This window comes from Psittacula echo, assembly GCF_963264785.1.
Source record: "Psittacula echo genome assembly, chromosome: 25".
Lineage (NCBI taxonomy): Eukaryota > Metazoa > Chordata > Aves > Psittaciformes > Psittacidae > Psittacula > Psittacula echo.
This window is the reverse complement of record NC_137760.1, coordinates 2,509,994-2,529,562: the sequence shown is the minus strand read 5'-3', so window position 1 is coordinate 2,529,562 and position 19,569 is coordinate 2,509,994. Positions and strand designations below refer to the sequence as shown.

Here is a 19,569-nt window from a genome sequence, read left to right as displayed (position 1 = left end):
GGCTGCTGTGTAAGAAAGAGAACAGATTGAAGAGAAAGGCAGGATCGGAACATGAGTCCCTACAGCAGGTATTAGAAACCAGAGGAAAAGTGCTTTAATTCCAGGCCTTCTGCTTGGGGTACAGCAAAAACTGAGTTAAATCAGGCAGTTTGGGTCCAGAGCAGCGTATTGGGGTTAATGTGGTTCAGGCTAGGGCTGCTCCATTGCGCCAGCACCACTTCCCACACCATCACGTTCTCTATAGCCAGCCAGCAGTGGAATATGTGAGCTGGGGATCTCTGAGCTGGCTCCACTCAGTGCTCAAAGCAACAGACCCATTCCTCAGCTGGGATTAACCCACCAGGATCCACCCTGGCTGTGCTGTGACCCCGAGAGCCACATCCTCAATTCATGCTGCAGCACTAAGAGGAAAGCCTCTGCGAGTGGCTGGGCTGCAAACCCGAACGGGAACCAGCGGCCTCTGTCAGCCCCTGCGCTCCCCACGTCCCTATTTCTGCTTCTGTTCAAGCAACTTCCCTCTGCACAGGGCCTGGGCTTTCCCAGCATGGGGGGGAATGGGCTGGAGCCCTCCATCAAGCCTTCAGGGCACGCTGCTTTCTGTTCCATTGGGGTGTCTGGGGGTGCCACATTGCAGTTACCCTGGGTCTCAAGAGCTGCATCCCAGTCTAATCACATTTGCAGCTGCACAGCCATTTCTTGCGTGGAAAACCAACACTAAATGACATGGAATAGGATACACTCACTGTTGTCAGCAGGGAAAGAGGCTTTGCTTGACTTGGTGGGGTCTGTGCATCACTGCTCTGATACCCACAGCCTTTCCTCCCAAAGCCCTTTCATCCCTGTTCTGCTCATAGCCCCGTTACAAAGTGGGCATAAAAGCCTTAAATCAGCCATAGGGGCTATTGAGCAGCTGCAATAAGAAGTGCAAAAGACACCTATGTCACACAGGGATGCAGCAGGACATTCAGAGCCGCCAGCCAGTGCCATTTGGCCGTGCTCTGCTCTGCTTTGGTGCTGAGCACAACACATCCCAAAGCTCCGTGCTGGGCTGTTTGCTGGTGCACCGAGGAGGACACCCACTTCCTCAAATGCAAGGAACAGAGCGCAGCACCGGGCAGGGTGCAGGCTGGGACCACGCATCCCTGTATCCGCCAAAGAGGGGAGCAGGAAAGGCGGCATCACCTCGGCATCATTGGGAAGGCAGAAAGGAGCTTTGGAGGAGAGCAGGGCAGGAAGGTACTTTTATGGGTTGTTCCGAGCCGCCCGCAGAGGAGGGAAGAGGAAGCACGTTGGCAAATCAACCCTTGCTGATCTGTTGCTCTTGGTGCAGGGTCCCCATAGGACCTCAGGGCTTTGTTTCCGCCTGTCTCCTATGCAAGGCCCCCCCGAGAAAGCAAAAGCCTTTCCTGGTCCAGAATGTCCCTCAAGCTGCCGCGGAACTGGGATTTCAACCTCAAAATGGATGCTGCGAAAATAGGTACCGGGTTTCTTTATGCTCTTCTGTTCCTGCTTCAGCCATTCGGGGTCTGATTGGTGCTTGTGGCCAAACCCAGCTGCAGTTCTGGCTATGGCCCTGACCCAAACCCACTTCTGGCCTCCAGCTGCTTTTGGGACAGCAAATGAGGTGGTTTGCAAAGCTGTCACAGGGGGATGCTGTGCGCTGGGGCTGCCTCGGTAGGGTGGGAATGGAGGGACTTGGTATCATGGGGCTGCTGCCCACCCTTAACCCGGGTTTGGGGGCATCTCAACCGCATGGGCTCCTTCTGCTGGTGCAAGCCTTGCGGTGCAGGCTGGAGGAAGCAATCTCGCCCTTGCTCAGGTTTCTTCTCCCACCCCAACGTCATTGGTTTCCTCTCGCTGATGCCCGTGCTGGGCTCTGTGCTGTGGGACAGCTTCACTGCCTGATTTCCTGGCTTATCTCCTGCTTCTGCTCATGGCTCCAGCATAAAACCCACTTGAGAACACCTCTGAGCCCAATGGCAGGTTCCGTGGCCAAAACACACAGCAGAACCACGGCCGGCTTTGGGGTCAAGCATCCTCAGTGGCGAGGATGCTGCGACTGCGGAAGGGGATGCACGAGCCCAACCTTGTGCACGCGCTGGGGCAATCTGTGCTCCTGGCACTGGCCAAACCATGGCTGGGACACTGACACCTTGATTTCTCCCAGCAGCAAACAGATTTGGCCCTGCTGCTGGTCTCTGTGTGCTGAGCTCTTCCTCCCTGCGCCTTGCATCAGCTTGGAATGTCATCCTGGCTGGATTGTCTTGCAAAGGGCAATTTGGAATTCTATCTGAAGCTGCTTTCATTGGGGTGGGCAAAGCTTCTTCTTACACAAGGCTCTAAATGAAGAGTCCCCAGCATGGCTGGGCTTGGCTGTGCACAGAATGAGCCCCTGGGCAATCCAGGAGCTTTCATTCAATCCTAGAATGGTTTGGGTTGGAAAGGACCTTAAGGCTCATCCAGTTCCAACCCCTGCCACAGGCAGGGACACCTTCCACTGGAGCAGCTTGCTCCAAGCCCCGTCCAGCCTGGCCTTGAACACTGCCAGGGATTGGGGCATTCAGGATGGAGCCCTCAGGCAGTGCCGTCCTCTGCATTCATCAGCCTGCAGGACAATAGTGGAGAAATCCCCACGCAGTTATCACAGAAGCATCCAGGATTTCTACATTGCCCATTTTTAGGGTTATTAATATCATTTTGCACAGAGGTGATGGAGCAATGGCTAAATCCCATCGGCAGCTCGGCTCTTCTCTTGCTTTGGGGTTGGGGACCAGCCACTACTGTCTATAGGGGTGCAGTAGGGATGTGACTTGCTTGTGGGAAGTATCTGCACATTAGTCACCCTTGCTGGCTCCTTCTGGCCTCAGGACACTTCCCCCTCCTCACCCTGGGCCACGGTGATGGCACAAGCAGCTTTTGGAGGCCCCAGGGCAGCGCGGCTTCCTCACAAAGCTCTTCAGTTCAACGAAGGAGATGACATTTGTGATGTTCATTGCGGAAGGGTTGCACTTGGTGAGCTGAGAGGCCTTTTCCAACCCCGTTGGTTCTAGGATTCTTGTGGCACTTTTGCTTTTGCCATGCCCAACATCCCTCCTGTGGGGCAGGAGCAAAGGGGCAGGGAGGGCTCTTGCCCAAGGCAAGGCTTTCGATGTGGGTACCACGGAGGGAATTCCTTCTGTTCACACTTTGGGAGGGCTCCTCTCTGCAGAGTCCCCATGGCTGGAGGGAGAGCGAGGATGTTTTGGAGGAAACATTCACTTCAGAGGCCGTTACCACAGGAAATGCTTTGGGAGGCACCACATTTGCTTTTCTGCCCCATAAGAGTGGCAAGGAGGAGCCAAGCGTGGCAGGGATGTGGCGGTGAAGACGATTGCAGATGCTGGACCATCCTGGTGAAAGGGAAAAGCTGAGCTCCCGGAGCAGCTGCTCCCCATGCTCTGCATGAGCCCTGCCACAGGCACGGCATTTGGCTAGGAAGGAGCCTGTAAACTGCTATTTGGGCCTTAAACGAGCCCAAGCCTCACATCCAAACCCATCTGGATGGCAGGGAGAGCTGCCTCGCGCAGCAGGAACATACATCTGCGTGTTCACACCGTGCCTGAACATGGCTAAGCCATGGCTAAGCCTCCAGTTGTGCTCTGAGTCTTTGGCTAATGCTAAAGAAAGGGGGCCCAATGAAATGCACGCCCCTTACACAGAGGGAGAGAGAAACCTGATTTCCAGCAAGGACCAGGCAATTTAAGCTGAAGGCTGAGAGCAGGAGGAACCCCTGGGTAGCAGATTGATGGGCTGATTCTTTTCCATGGTGCAGAGCCCTGATGCAGCCGTGGCTGGCTTAGAGGGCGATCGGTATCTGCAATGAGGGGTAGTAAACTATTGCCTTTACATACAAGATGTGATTTCTCTTTCCACACCTCGTGCCACTGCAGTATCAGCGCTGCTGGGCTGGGCTGAGCCGTGTGGGGAAGGGAGTTTTGGGAACACAGAGCAGGTGGATGGAGACACATCCCTGATTTCCACCCATCAGTGTGTGAGCTGCATTATAACAGCTTCACTTCGCACGAAGCCCTCATGGACATCAGTGCTTGGTGCAGAGCCCTCACGCTGCAAATGTGAGCGGTATCAGTGATTATCAGCATCTCTGCTTCATCCAGAGGAGGGCCTGTGATGGGATAGGATTCAGGAAGGCATCAGAGTGCTGGACCATGGGAGAGCTGCTCTCTGCAGAATGGGGCTGGTTTGGAGCCAATCCATTTGGGATTTGCTCTTTGGTGATGGGCTGTGCTTTCTGTGCCCTGCACCCTGTAGCATCCCTGCTCCCAGCAGCTGCACATCATTCCCAGAAGTCCTCATCCCTGAGGAGCTGGCAGCAGCCACAAGACGTGAAGGAACACGATGTGCAGAGAGGAGCGAGGCTGCTCCTGAGTGCTTCGCTGAGATCCATACGAGCAATTATGGGATTTGGGTAAATGCAGATGTTTTGGGCAAAGAACAAAGAGGCTGCCCGGAGCTTGAGGTGCAATCTGGGAGCCCCACTTTGGGTTCTGCATCAGGGTAATTCCCAGCACCACCATTTTTCAAGGAAAGCAGCTGGAAAATCCCGTTCTTACAACCACATCCTCTGCAGGGGGCATCCATCCCACATCAGGGCACACTGAGACACAAGCCGCATCCTCAGTGCACTTGAAGAGGTGACTTTTAGATCCACGTCCTTGTTGGGTTTGGGGAAGGGATCTGCATCCTGTGACAGGTTTGGGTGCTCTACCCAAGCCTGGCCCTGAAGGACCAAGCCAAGGGTGTCTTGTTCAGGGGGTTTCAGAAGGGGAAGCTGGGCACAATCCTGAACCTTGGAAGCAACTGGGCGCTGGGTGCTTTGCAGGCTGTGTCTGTGCATCACAAAGCAGCAGTGGGCGACTTTCCTCCTCTATTAAGCATGTCCTTTGCACTCAGGTCCAGGATTCACTGACACTCGTATCTACCACAGCTTCTGCAGCTCTCTGCTCTGCTGCCCAGCTCAGGCATCTCGGGGCAGAGATAGGGGCCTGCTGCAGCTTCCCCCATCCCACAGCATTGCACAACGCTTCCCTCCCAGCTCAGCCTGAACATCCTCTGCCAGCAAATGCTGCTGGGCTCAGGGGGCTGAATCCTGCTCCGCTCTCTGCACCATGGGACTCAGCTGGTGTCCCATGCCCATCTCCCTGCGACCAGCTCTGTGTTAGCAGGGAGATGTAGGACCTAGGGAGATGTCCTCCATCACCTCCCGATGTGAGGCTGAATTCCCCTGCAGTCACTGGTTTCGCCCCATGACCATAGATGCTAACTCTGCTCAGCTACATTGGCACTGGGGTCCTGCAGCGTGTGGTCCAGAGGCAAAAAAATCCCTTCTGGAAACGGTCCCTCCCAAGCAGGAAACGATCCCTCTCAGTGAAGCATTTAGAGATGCCACAGGGCCATGCTGCTGGTCCCTCGGTGGCGGTGCAGAGAGGACTGGATGCTCTGAATCCACGTTGCCCTTCTTTGGAGGCTTTCCACTCCCATTGTGCGGGAGCTGCCCACGGAAACCCGAGGCACAGCTCTCCTATAACAACACCACATCTTCCAACCGGTTTCTTCTCAAGCCGGACCAGGTCACGGCGCTGCTGCCGGCTCTTTGGGGTGGGTGCAAGGAAAACACCCGCACCATTAAACACCCCCCTGATGGTTTTCCTCTCGCTCGCACGACAATTCCCCCCACGCAGGAAAAGGAAGCGCCCGCTCACAGATACTGCAGCCACTTCCTTTAAACCCTGCAGCCACCCCGCTCGGCGCAGCCGGAGGGGCAGAGCCGCGCTCGCTGCCGGAGCATCCCTGAGCCCCGGGGGCTGCTGGCGCCTTGTCCCCTGCGTGTGTCCCCATCCATCTCCTTCCCTGGCAGCGCGGTCCAGGAGCGTGATGAGCGGGGATGCAGCGGGCGCCGGGCCGGGCGCTCTCAACGCGCTGCAGCGGCCCCTGAAGGACGGCTGGCTCAAGAAGCAGCGCTCCATCGTCAAGAACTGGCAGCAGCGCTACTTCGTGCTCAAGGGACAGCAGCTTTACTACTACAAGGACGAGGATGATGTCAAGCCACAGGTAGGAAGAGGATGCTGGGCTTTGGCAGTCCTCAGTCCCCCTCTTCTTGCAGCTTTGCTCATGGGGAAATGGTTTGGGATGGGGCTGGAGTAGGGTGTTATTGAAGGAGTTCTCTGCCTCTGGGCAGTACCAGAGATGAGATACCCTGATGGGGAGCTTCGTGTATGCACCTTCTTTACTGCGAGGGTGCTGAGGCACTGGCACAGGTTGCCCAAAGAAGTGGTAAATGCCCCGTCCCTGGCAGCGTTCAAGGCCAGGTTGGACAGAGCCTTGGGTGATGTGGTCTAGTGTGAGGCATCCTGTCCATGGCAGGGGGTTGGAACTGGATGATCTTAAGGTTCTTTCCAACCCAACCCATTCCATGATTCTCGATCTATTTGAATTCTTCAAGTGCGGGCAGGCAGTCGGTAGATCCTCGGGGTGAAAGCACAGGACTGAGTCTGGCAGGATGCAGGTCCTATTCCTGGCTTTGCCCTGTGTCAGGGTGACTGGGAGGAACTGCCTCCCCCATTGTAAATGGGATGTAGAAACAGAAAGTGCTCTGCCCGTGACCCTGATGCACCATAGAACCCCAGACTGGTTTGGGTTAGAAAGGACCTTAAAGCTCATCCAGCTCCAACCCCTGCCACGGGCAGGGACACCTTCCACTAGAGCAGCTTGCTCCAAGTCCCTGTGTCCAACCTGGCCTTGAACACTGCCAGGGATGGGGCAGCCACAGCTTCTCTGGGCACCCTGGGCCAGCGCCTCAGCACCCTCACAGGGAAGAGCTTCTGCCTTATCTCCAACCTGAACCTCCCCTGTTTCAGCCTGAACCCATCACCCCTTGTCCTATCACTACAGTCCCTGATGAAGAGTCCATCCCCAGCATCCTTGTAGCCCCCTTCGGACACTGGAAGCTGCTCTGAGGTCTCCACGCAGCTTCTCTTCTCCAGCCCCAATGTTCTCAGCCTGGCTCCCTACAGGAGCTGCTCCAGCCCCTGAGCATCCTCGTGGCCTCCTCTGGGCTTGCTCCCACAGCTCATTTCAAGCCTCTCTGATCCCATCAATGATTCTGATGGATCCAGCTGCAATCCAGGCTTTTGGAACACTAAAAGTCCTCCCGCAGGAGCCCAGTGGCTTTCAGGAGGCTGAAGCTTCATGTCCATGGCAGAGCCTTGTTTCCTCTGGTGCTGACTCATGTCCACTCGGTCCCCACGTGCCTTGGCGGCTCTCATCCATGCCCTCCAGCCAGGACCGGGTTGCCCGTGTCCATTGTGATGGTTGGGAAAAGGAAGGTCCAAAAGCAGTGGCTCTTTTCCACTTTGCTTTTTTATTTCCCCTTCCTTTTCTTCTTTTTCTCTACTCCTCTGCTACAAACTTTGGGTTTGGTTTGGGGGTTTAAGTGATGCTGTGTTAAAGGAGCAGTTTCTCTGCTCCGGTGCTTTGTTAAGTGCCTTCTCCTTTGTACTCTCTTCTTCCACTCCCATCAGGGGTTAGAAAACACATGGGACGGGAGGAAAAAGAGGAAAAGAGCAAAATAACCATTCTGAGAATCCCTTCATCAGAAAACCTGGCGCTTAAGAAGCATCCCTTGATGTCTGAGAAGTAATTCTTAGCAGATACATAAAGCTCACCAGCTCCTGCAACCTGCTCATGAGAAAGGCTTTGATCCGCAATGCTTACAGGTGGTAGTAATAGGACCTCTTTGCAACTCCTGCTCTGCTTTGTCCTAGGGCTGCCTGTCCCTCCAGGGAAGCACCATCAAGGAGGTGGCCAGCAACCCAGAGGAAGGAGGGAAATTCATCTTTGAGATCATCCCTGGTGAGGATGCTTCCCTCTGTTGCAGGCTTTTGGGGGAGTCATTTGGGCCACTCTTCTTGCTCCCCCTTCCTCCCAATGTCTCACAGTGTTGAGCTGCACATGAAAAGTACCATCTTGCTTCCACTATTCCCACTGTGGGGCTGGAGGAAGGCCCTTACCCAGCGCCGAGCTGCACTGCTCAGCAGTTTCTGTTCCCTTCTCGCAGCCCTTCACTGAGGGCGCAATATAAAAGCACTGCTTCATTTCAGAGCCAAGCAGAGATCAAGGGGGAAATTTGGAGCCGAAAGCATTTAGGAAGGAAACCAAGCAGCAGAATGCGTCTTTTCTCCTCCAGTCCTCTCTGTAAATGATAATAAATGGTTCTTTGCAGGCTTCTCCAGAGAGCAGAGCCGGGCCGGGCAGGACACCTGCGTGCTCATGGCTAATTCCCAGTCTGAGATGGAAGAATGGATTAAATCCATCCGACGGGTGCTGGGGTCTACATCAGGAGGTAAAGGAGAGCAGGGACAGCTCCTGGAGAGCCCATTTCTCCCTGCTTCATGGTCTGCAGTGCAAGGGGTTCAAAGCTAGGCTCATAAACCCACCCAACCAGGCAACGGAGCTGCGATGGGGCTGCAGCACCTTAGGAACCAGACCCTGTGGTGCTGGGTCTGCTGCAAGCATGGGCAGCGTTAAGTGAATGGCAGCCAAGCATGAAGGAAGGTTTCTGGGCTGGTCTCAAGCTCTTTTGCAAGCTTCCTCATTGAATTCTTGCCCCCAGAAAACGTTGTCCTTGCAAACAACCCTTTTAGGGCTCACAAATCCTGCCTTTAACCTGCCCATGTCCTTGCTTGGCTCTTCTTGCTCAGCCCAGCCCTTCTGCTTTGGCCATGCAATCACCCTCCTCACACACAAGCAAGGCTTGTGGCAACAGGATCCTTGCTTCCAGCCCCTCTCTGGGGATGCATTGATGCTGTTACAGCGTTGAGGTCAGGGAAGTATAAAACACGAGCCCACCAGCATCATTGCTTCCAGCCCTCTCTGGGGATGTGTTGATGCCATTACAACATTGTGATCAGGGAAGTATAAAACACGAGCCCATCAGACAGGAACACACCATAAATTTGCCCACAAAGGAAGCAGCAAAGGTCGTTCCAGCCACTTTTCCTATAAGGATGAACTCCTTCAATGAGGGTGAACTCCTACAAGCAAAATCCACCGAAGGAATAGGGCTTTTAAGCTCTCTTCCAAAAGGGCACTAACGTGGATGCTCACCCCAAGCCTCTCCTCCCTCCCTCTGTGCCTTGCCCTGACTGTTTGTACGCTGTTTTATAGGGTCCGTGCCCTTCAGCTCTGTCATTCAAGCCCAATGGAGCTCTGGGCTCCCCTGGCTCCTGTGTTACCATAAATCACAGCCGTTCAGAGGCAGGTGGGAGCTGCCAATTGAGCTCTTTGGCTGTGGCACAGGTTAAGCTTCACCTAAAGCACAACACGGTTTGCTTTCCTCTGCAGCCCTGGTGTTTCCTGCCTCTAACTGAACCGTGCTGTGCCCTGGGGGTGGCGTCTGAAAGGAGCATTGCATGAGCCAGAGATTCCCAAGGCATTGCCCTACCTGGCTCTAACGTTTGATAACAACTCCACATCTGAGCCTTGCTTAAGCCAGTTCCTTCTGGCTGGGTAAAGGGACCTTTACGTGATAGGAAACGTCCATTTACAGCAGGACCAAAAAGCAGAGAAGCTGCAAAGGGTGAAGCAATGGCAAAAGCATCTCCAAAATGTGGGAGGGGTTGTGCAGGGCTGGCTGCCTCCCTGCAGAGGATCCTGCCACGGGCACTGCGTTGGAGGTACCCCCGCGTTAACCAACCTGCCTGTTTGCAGTTAAAGAAGTGATTCGCTATCAGCCACCAAAGCAAAGAGAGTTGGGGAAGAGATGGAGAGTTGGATTTGCTTTTCCTGTGCACAACGACAGGTTTATATTAACAGTTTCAAAGTATAAGTGAGTTATAAATGAAAATCCCCATGCTCAGGCAGGTCCTGACAAGCCTCGTGGTGCCAGATGGGTGTTTCCTTGCCTTTGCCTCCTCTGGAAGATGCACAGGAATTATTTCAGCTTTCAGAGCGCAAGGTGAACACATCACAGGCGCTGCTGGGCCAAAACCATGGTAGAGGACCATAGAACCCATTACCATTGATATCCCAGAGTTCGAGCTCGGATTTGGCTGCTTGACCATGCCCCAGGCTCCGAGGAGGAAGAGCTGGGATGCAGGCTGCTGCCTTCCCACCTTCGAGCTCTTCTTCTGCTGTGAGTTCAGGAGGAAAAAGCCATTGCTGCGAAGGAAAGGTACCGCCTGCTGCTGCTCCCTGCACAGGGGAGACCTGGAGGGGGAAACAAGAAGGGAGGGGGAATAAAAGCAACTGAACCAGTCAGATTTCCACCTCCAAACCTCTGTCTTCCTTCTTTCTCGGTGGTCTCTGTGCTTTCTATAGCCTCCAGCTTGCTTTTCCTCCCTGTGCCATCAGCCTTTTTGCTGTCCCTGTCTCCCTCTGTATCAGCATCCTGCTCCAAGGCAGGCGAATGGCATGGCAGAAAACAAGGCTCCCTGCTTGGTATGAGCCAGTTTGAGAGCTGTTATCTGGAGGAGGAACAAGGCTTCATTTTGCTAGTATTGCTTTGGAAGATGTTCTGCTTTGCCCCAGATTGCAGCCTTCTTATAGCTCCTGTGCTATCAGAACAGCAGGTACCGCTGTTGCGTTATCACCTGATGCTAAAGGGCCTTTAGTAAAGGGTTTGGGCTCCTCTAACCCCTGTCCTTTCCCCAGCGGTGTTCGGGCAGCGCTTGGCAGAGACCATGGCCTATGAGCAGAGGTTTGGGCAGCACCAGATCCCCATCCTGGTGCAGAAGTGTGCTGAGTTCATCCGGGAGCACGGCGTCAGCGAGGAGGGCATCTTCCGCCTCCCCGGCCAGGACAACCTGGTGAAGCAGCTCAGGGATGCCTTCGATGCTGGGGAAAGGCCATCATTTGACCGGTAATGCTGGAGCCCCCCTTTCCTGCTCATACACCCTCAAACCTGGGGGAAAGCAGCCTGTCAACCCCCCCGAGAGCCCAGCAGTGCCCTGCAGGAAGCGTGGACCCTCCAGAAGGGCTTGGTAAGGGAAGAGGATCCATCAGAAAGCCCCAAAACAGAATTAGAGGGTGCTGAGATTCATGGAAGTAAAGGGAAGCGTTTAGGAAAAGCCTGGCTCCATACAGCAGTTGTTTGTGCAGGAGCAGCCAAAGGGAAGAGCCTACACAGCCCATCAGCTAGGAACAGAGATTTAGAGAAAGGAGAGCAAGTAAAGGACCACAAATAAGCTCAGAGAACACCCTAACGCATGCAGTAGAAGTTATTCCTTTCCCTCCCAGCCCACAGCCATGGTATTTTCCTGCTGTTGCTTACAACCACAGAGAGATGTGAAAGAGATTTTGGCTGCATCCTCCTGACCCCCTTCCTCTGCAGGGCCGAGGGAGATGCCTGGCCCTGCCTATAGGTCTCAGAGAGGCTTTAGGGTGATGTTTGCCCCTGCTATCTCTGCCATGCCCTGTGTAAAAGGAGAGAAGAGAGATAACCCCCTGGTGCATCTCTTCATAAAGCCCTCCCATGGCACCTAATGGTTTAATTCCTGCCCTGCCTTACCCCCCAGAGCTGAGGCAAGGAATGCCCAGGCTGCTGCATGTGTATGAGGGTGTTTGATACCGGCTGGGGTGATGCTGGGGACCTGCCCCGTGCAGGGTCATGCAAGGGTTTGGGTTGGAAGGGACCTTCGGAGGTCTCAGGCATCCCCTGAGCTCTGGGAGCTGCTGGCAAAATGTGGGCTGCTTGTGGTAGAGAAGGACCCAAAAGGAGCAATGGGTTTGGACTGAACCAGGGGAGACTGAGATTGGGTTTATCCTGTTTTATGCAGCTTTGTTAGGGAAAAACCACAGGATTTTGACCTAACTCCTCCCTGCCCTGTGCGAGTGGAGCCAGGGCTGCTCTGGCAGCACAAACATCCCTACCCTTGGGTTTGCAGCTGTTTCTTGCTTTGTGGGTGTTGGAGCCTTGCTGGGAGCTCTCCTGTTGAAACCTGCCCGTGGGTCATAGGAAGGTGAAGCTTGCTTGTTATACAGTGGGGTATAGAGAGGGAGTCTGGCCCTTTCCCATCACCCTGCCATGGTAACCCTGAGCTATGTGCATTGCTATGGGGATCTCGGGGTCACTGTACCCCTTCAAGCCATCTTCTTAGCAAGGAGAAAGGCCAACAGTGGGGTTTTGCAGGGACCTGAATGCTCCACATTCAGTGCCACGTTTGGGTTCCCGCAGGCGCTCCTGAATGCCCGAGCATTGGCTGGGGAGTGTTCGACAACTCTTGTTGCAGTACCAATAGATACCTAGCAGTGTGTATTGGTAGGCCCTGCAAAAACAAGGCTCCGAAACCCTCCTCTATGGCCGTGTGCATTTGTTAAACCCAGTAGGATGTAAAAAAAAACCCCAAACAGCCCTAAAAATAAATGCCCTGGGGGGTTTCTGCTGGAAGTTTATCCCAGTTCAACCACTTCAAGGTAGGTCAAATGGGAGGCTTCTGATCTTGACAGTGTCCCCTTGACATAATGTAAACTCTATGGTATGCAAAGCTGCAAACATCTGTCCCGGCAGCACAGCCTCAGTAATTGCTGTTAATCTGCACAACCCCAGGCAAGCTCCGCATGGAGCAGCTCCTGCCAAGCACCAGAGCTCCAGCAGGGTTTGCATGCAAAGCCTCAGGAGCCAAACGCAGCCCGGGTGTTCAGCGTGAGCACTGGGGACCCACCAGCACCACGGTGGGGGAACTCTCCACTGAGGGTTTATATTCCTGATCAGATACATCCGATTAGATTGGATCTAAGGAAGGAATTCTTTCCTGTGAGGGTGGTGAGGCACTGGAATGGGTTGCCCAGGGAGGTTGTGAATGCTCCATCCCTGGTGGTGTTCAAGGCCAGGTTGGATGAGGCCTTGGGTGCCATGGTTTAGTGTGGGGTGTCCCTGCCCATGGCAGCGGGGTTGGAACCAGATGATCTTAAGGCCCTTTCCAACCCTGACTATTCTACGATTCAATGATGCTCCCGGAGCAGGGTTGGGTTTGCTGTGAGTGAGCTCTCTTTGCACACCGCAGGGATACGGATGTTCACACCGTGGCCTCGCTGCTCAAGCTCTACCTGCGGGAGCTGCCGGAGCCAGTGGTACCCTGGATGCAGTATGAGGACTTCCTGCTGTGCGGGCAGGCGCTGGATGCGGATGAGAGGAAGGTAAAGCTGCTCCTGTGCCCCTGAGCTGTGCATTATAAACTGTGCAATTCTCAGCCTGAGCTGAGGGAGGGCTCTGGGTGAGAGCAAGCAAGGAAAGAAAGGGGATTTGGGAGAGGAAGAAGTGAGGAACAGATGGGAACTGGCTTCTCCTAACTCTATGAGTTACTATATAAGCCCCCTCCCCAAAATTCCACTCACGGATGCTGTTCCTGTGCAGATACCCTTGATAGCACGAGCTCTGTGAACTGCAGGCCTCAGCCCTGTGTTTCAAAGGCAAATGTTTCTTGTAGATTGCTTCACTTTAGGATCTTTGGGGTTAAAAGTGTCCTAAATGCTCATACATAAGGAATGCAAGAGGTGAGGCGTGACCTGAAGGGCTCATCACACACGTGCTGGGCTGGAGGGGCTCCTGCTCTTCCCTTTGCTGGGCAATGGGCTGCCTCTTCCTGCTGAGCACTGTACAGAAACTTCTCCATGTCCCTTCTTCTGTTGGAGAAATGGGATTTCCAAGAGGTGAGACCACCCAGGGATGGATGGAGCGGCCAAGAGCCATTCCTGGGTCTCTATAAACCTGTGAATCTTCATAGAGCTGTTTCTTAACTTGCATTTAGGGCCATCAGGAACTCCTGAAGCAACTGTCCCTCCTGCCCAGAGACAACTACAACCTCCTCAGCTACGTCTGCAGGTCAGTGCTCTGCACAAGGCATCAACAGCTCAGATTTGGTGTTGGTGAGCAGAAATATCATCCCAAAGGCTGAGGCTGACTCCTCCGGACAGAGCCCTCTTAAGCCATGGGTTGGTTCCCTTGGAGGCACCAGAACCATGGTGGTTTTTCTATTGGTACCAGTAAGACCCAGCTCCAGTTTGCAGCTCTAAGGCATGTTTCTGTGCTTGAGATGTAGAGGGAAAGCTGGCTGGATGAATCAGGGTTTATAGCAGAGGGTGGGTAAGGCTTTTTGCATCTTCCTTCTCTGACTGGAAATATTTGCCTTGGGATCCTGGCAGGTTTCTACACGAAATCCAGTTGAATTCTAGTGTCAACAAGATGAGTGTGGATAACCTGGCAACAGTGATTGGAGTGAACCTCATCAGACCCAAGAGAGAGGATCCTGCCATTATTATGAGAGGTAAAAGGCACTCCTGGAACACGTGCCATGGGAGCACCTCCTATGCTGAAATACTTGGTTACATCTGCGTTTCCTACAGTAGACCCATGGATAGAAGCCAGACACGTGCCTGGACACAGGAAGTGCAGCAGGGGAGAGTGAAGCCACATGTTAGTTAGGTTATAAACATGTTCATAGTGACCCTTAGGAATTGCATTGTGTGTTGTCTCCATAGATTCCAAACCATTGAGGAACTTGGTGAAGTCACCTTTCTTTTGCTTGAACCAGGAATCCCGGGGGCAACGCCAGATGCAGCAGAACTATGTTAAGGCCAAAGGATGCTCTGCTCTGTAGGCATCACATGGGAATGGCAGAGATGTTCATGTGCCTGCTTGTATAACTGATAACTGCAGTTTGCTTGCTGAGGCAAAGCAGCACAATCTGGGGCTCGGTGCAGCCGAGCAGGCTCCAGTCTTGGTTGCTCCGTAGGCTACTCCTGCTGTTCTGTGGTGATATAAAACTCTCTCCCTTTGGTTGGTTTTATGATCCTGCTTCTTGTCTTCATCTCACTTCCATGTGCATCTCCATTTTGGACACCATAAAGACCAACTAGAAATGGAAGTGTTGCTGGAAGAATCATAGAACTGTTTGGGTTGGAAGGGGCCTTCAAAGCTCATCCAGTTCCAACCCCTTGCAATGAGCAGGGACATCTTCACCTAGATCAGGTAGCCAGGAACCACATCCAGCCTGGCCTTGAATGTCTACAGGGACTGCTCATCCACCGCTTCTTTGGACAACCTATGCCAGTGTTTTACCACCCTCATTATAAAGAATTTCTTCCTCACATCCAGCCTGAATCTCCCTCTTTTAGTTTAATACCATCACCTCTCGTCCTGTCGCAACAGACCCTGCTTAAAGTCTCTCCTCATCTTTCTAATAGACCCCTTTTAAGAACTGAAAGGCCACAATAAGGTCTCCTTGAAGTCTTCTCTTCTCCAGGCTGAACAACCCCAGCTCCTCATAGAAGAGATGCTCCATCCCCGTGATCAACACCAAGCTGTCCCTTATCTAGCCTGTCACACTGGCTTTGCTGCTGATAGAGCTCTCATCTCTTGCAGGCACCCCACAGATCCAGAAGGTGATGACTGTGCTGATCAGTGACCATGCAGACCTCTTCCCTCCATCCAAGGATGTGCCACCCTCCCTGCCTGCCCACAACAATGACAAGAAGGCGCCCATCCTGCGCAGCTCCGTGGGCTGGGGCGCTGCTGAGGACCCGGCGGTGGCCAGGGCAGACACACTGATCCAAAGGCAAACGGTGAGGCTGAATCCCCAAGGGAATAGCAAACCATACCTTAAAGGATGCGGGATTCATTATGATGGGATCTAAGCAGGTCAGCGAGCCGCTGAAAGCTATTAATAGGGTAAAGAGCTAGAACCGTCATCCTTGGAATATCTGCATCAGGAAGATGATGTAGAGAAACTTCCCGCTTTCCTGTGGAAAATCCACAGTTCTGGGAAAAACTCCCGGAGTTTTTTAGCAAAACAGATGAAACCTTTTCAGTTCCTGCTGGTGGAGGGAAAACATTGAGGATTAAAGGCTTTTCTCAGAAAGAATCTCTGCAAAAAGTGGGAAACCTGGTGCATGGCGCAAGTTCCGATGGAAAACTTGTGGCCATTCCCATTGGCACGTTCAAGGGAAAGAACTGCAGTGGCAGCTGGCTGCAACCTGTGTCTGCTCCCACAGCAGGACGAGGCTGTCCTAACACCATGGGTTTGTTTTCCAGAGAGATGACCTCAATTCCAGCCCTGCCTCCGGACCGGCTGCGAGCTCAAGTGCCCCCAGAGAAGAGAAAGGGCCCAAAGATACAGTGGGAATGTGGAAAACACAGTCAAGGAAAAGAACTCAGACTTTACCCAACAGGAAACCTTCCCTGGCAGCTGCTTCCGTGGGGGAGAAAGGCAGCAGTGACAGGAATGACTCATTGGAGGGCTGGAAAAGCTCTCCTGGGAGCAGCGTGCGCCCCGTGGTCCCCGAGGGACACAAGAGAACGTTGTCTCATGATCTTTTTAAGCTGCTCGACCTTCATCGGGCTTCGACCTACGATAACGTTCCCGCTTCCCAGGCAGAGAGTGGGGAAGGCAGCGGCTCCGAGAAGGAATTCCTGCCTTGCCTCAGTCCCAGCCGTGAGCCAAAGGAAAGAGCCAGTGCCACCAGCAGCCCTGCCGAGGTGTGCACGCCTGATGAGGAGAGCAGGGAGTGCCTGCAGAACATGGTCCTGAAGCTGGAAAGAGAGATGGAGCAACAGAAGAAAGACTACGAGGAGCAGATTAAAAGGTAACACAGTGCAGAGGCTGGACCTGGTGATCTTAAAGGTCTTCTCCAACCCGGTTGATTCTATGATTCTGGAGAGTTTGAAGTCTTCAGCTCATGTTATTACAGATGAGCTCCTGTGTACATGTTATTCATGAGCTCACAGCATTGCACAGGTTTATTTACCAGCAATACTATGCATTATAGCACTGACTGATGATAAAATGGAGTATTAGGCTATCTAGAAGTCAATGCTCATGTGCTGTACTCTCATGACATAATTGCTGAAGTTGCATTACTAGTCTACAGCTCTTATGACATCATAATATGGCACTGTGATGCTTCTGCAATAATCACACTATCACAATTCCTGTTATTACTATAGTATTGTACAAATAAGCTATGCAGAATTCAGTACCTTCTTAGTTGTAACCATTAGTGTTATATAGCTCCACATATTGTTAATGTGTTATTATATATCAGGTGTATTGATTTATTGCTTCATTACATCATGTTATAGAGTCATGGAATGGTTTGGATTGGAAAGGATCTTAAGATCATCCAGTTCCAACCCCCTGCCATGGGCCATTATGTGGCCATTGAGGGTCAGGGTATCAGGACATCACCTCTGGTTTCTTCGACTGCTGAATGACTCAGAGGGCAGACACCTTAAGAACCAGATGGTGACTTCCCAGCACTCTTCTGGTCTCATCCTTACATGCTCCGTTTCTCTTTGCAGTCTTGAGAAGGAAAACTATGAAGTCTGGACCAAACTGCTGAGGCTGAATCAGGACATTGAGAAGGAGAAGAAGAAATCTGAGCAACTGGAGCTGAAGTTGATGAACGTGGAGCGCTCATGGGAGGAGATGGAGAAGAAAAACAAGATGCTTGAGGAGGAGATTAAACACTTGGCTAAATCCACAAGCAAAAGTGATGCTAAAGCCAACTAGGAGAAGACAGCTTTGCACAGCTGCATGAGTGCATAGGAATGGCCAAGCAGGTTCAGAGCCAGGGACTTGTATTGGCCCGTGTTCTGCTACTGACCATGGGCTGGGTTGGAGGAAGGAGCCCAGAAGTTACAGGGTGATTTCTGCTCTGAAACAGGAAATTTCAAATGTGCTCTTTAGCTTTTTCGGGTGTTTCTTGCGACTCCTCTTTCAGCTGCTCAAGGAACCTGTAGAACAGGCCAACACCTCTTGCTGCTCAATCGGACCATTGAGTGTCCCCGCTGCCAGCCAGCTGGCTCCTTGCTGGAGATACCTCCAGTGCTTCTGAATGGGACAAAGGCCACGAATCCTGGATCCATGGAGTTGGAAAAGCCCCGAGGTCTGGGGTGCCTGGATGATGGTTGTGAATGCTGCCAGCGCCGCTCTTGGGATGTTCACACCAACACATACAGTTGGTTATTGCTCTTATAGAGCAAGAGAAGCCCAGGCAGCCTGTGGGGTCCCTTGAGAAGAGGTCTCCTACAGCATCACCCCTCTGCTGTGCCAGACCCATCAACATCAAGGTATAAAAATCACAGTGCCACAAACTGCTCTTTGGTTACGTGGATGTTCAGTTATTTTGAGTCACTGTTCCTTACCGCAGGGCGGCTGCTGAGGCTTTGGAGAGCACTTTCACACTCCCAGACACAGGGAGGGTCCATCAGCAGCTTTATCTGGTACAGAAAAAGGGGCTTCTGCGTTTTCCCTGATGGACATATTTCAAACAACAACAGATCTGGACTTACTTCCTGCCTCTGCTTTTGTCTTCCATCGTTTCATCAGCACACAAGAGGATTTCCTCAGCCACTGTGGTGGAAACCTGGGTTTGACCTTGACGATGATGCTGGGTCTTTGCCTGTCACTTCCTGCCATCAGCATGAAGACTCACTGGACCTGAAGGTCTCATGGTGCCACTGTGGCTGTTTATAAGCTTGTTTGCCCACTGCCTTCCAGTAAGTTGCCCTTCCACAGTGCCATGATGCTGCTGAAGCTTTTGATGGAGGAAAGAAAATAACAGGACTTTGGAAGAAAACCTTTCCCTCCCCATTTATGTTACACAAAGCCTCAGCCTAGAGCCTTCCTAGGAATAGAACTGGGAAAACCACAGCAGTTTTGAGTTCCCAAGCACGATGCCTCTGTGTCAAGCAGGGTGAGGTTAATGCAAACCCCTGCATTACTGCTACTGAGGACTTGGTTTTGGTGATAGAGAAGTTCAGCGGCAGACCTGCTTGGCAGAGCCTGTAGGGAAAAAGACTGGGAAGAGAAAGGGAACCTGATGTGAAAAAAGGGGAGATGGGAGCAGGAATGTGTTGTTAGAGAATGAAAGTCAGGATAGGGTATATAGCCAATCTCTGTTATAGAGCCAATATTTAATCAGATTAAATCTGATTAATATGTTTCAAATCTGGTCATCTGAAATCTCAGTCAGAGCACTCCTTTCCATTGGAGCAGAGGGCCTGGACCTGCTGGCGCTGAGCTCCACAGCCTTGCAGAGGGATGGGCAGTGCAGAGAAGAGCCCCGAGGAGCACAGCGTGGCCTCCACCAGGCTCAGCCACCTTCAAAGATGAGCGACCCAAACCTCCCCTTCATGTCTCACACGCTACAACTCATTTCTTGTCTGCAGGCAGCCTCTTTCAAGCCCCACTAGCACCATTGGTGCTGCAAGTCAAAGATCCCATCATGTACCTATGGGAGCCACATCTTCCTGTCACCCAAATCAAGAGGCATCCGAAGTGCCCATGGGATGCATTTTCCCTGCCATCATTTCAGAGCAACTGTTCCCATTCTCAATTCTTCCTTGTGGTTGTCAGAGCTGCTCCAGGGTTTGTTTTCTGCCTCGACAAGGAGCTCGTTCCTAATGTGGGCACGAGGAATTACTTAGGGAGAAACTCCTCCATCAGGCATAGGGGAAGCATCATGAACATCTGGGCTGGAAATGCCACACGCTCCTTCCTGCAAAGATCAAAAGTG

At 52.7% G+C, this 19,569-nt stretch overlaps 1 protein-coding gene across 1 annotated transcript; it reads left to right on the top strand.

The window, feature by feature from the left end:
* Window positions 1–51: 51 nt before the first annotated feature.
* On the top strand, window positions 52–17,992 carry ARHGAP25 (Rho GTPase activating protein 25). Its single transcript, XM_080634428.1, has 12 exons — window positions 52–68; window positions 1,331–1,477; window positions 5,915–6,108; window positions 7,821–7,908; window positions 8,279–8,398; window positions 10,708–10,915; window positions 13,059–13,191; window positions 13,803–13,876; window positions 14,197–14,318; window positions 15,416–15,615; window positions 16,085–16,635; window positions 17,351–17,992. The coding sequence occupies exons 2-12, from the start codon at window positions 1,417–1,419 to the stop codon at window positions 17,559–17,561; spliced, it is 1,962 nt and encodes a 653-aa protein (XP_080490554.1). The 5' UTR covers window positions 52–68; window positions 1,331–1,416; the 3' UTR covers window positions 17,562–17,992.
* Window positions 17,993–19,569: the final 1,577 nt, after the last annotated feature.

Coding starts and splice junctions, on each gene's coding strand:
- ARHGAP25 (XM_080634428.1), top strand. CDS start 1,417: ATGTCCCTCAAGCTGCCGCGGAACTGGGATTTCAACCTCAAAATGGAT. Junction 6,109..7,820: donor AGGATGATGTCAAGCCACAG/GTAGGAAGAGGA, acceptor GCTTTGTCCTAG/GGCTGCCTGTCCCTCCAGGG. Junction 7,909..8,278: donor CATCTTTGAGATCATCCCTG/GTGAGGATGCTT, acceptor GGTTCTTTGCAG/GCTTCTCCAGAGAGCAGAGC.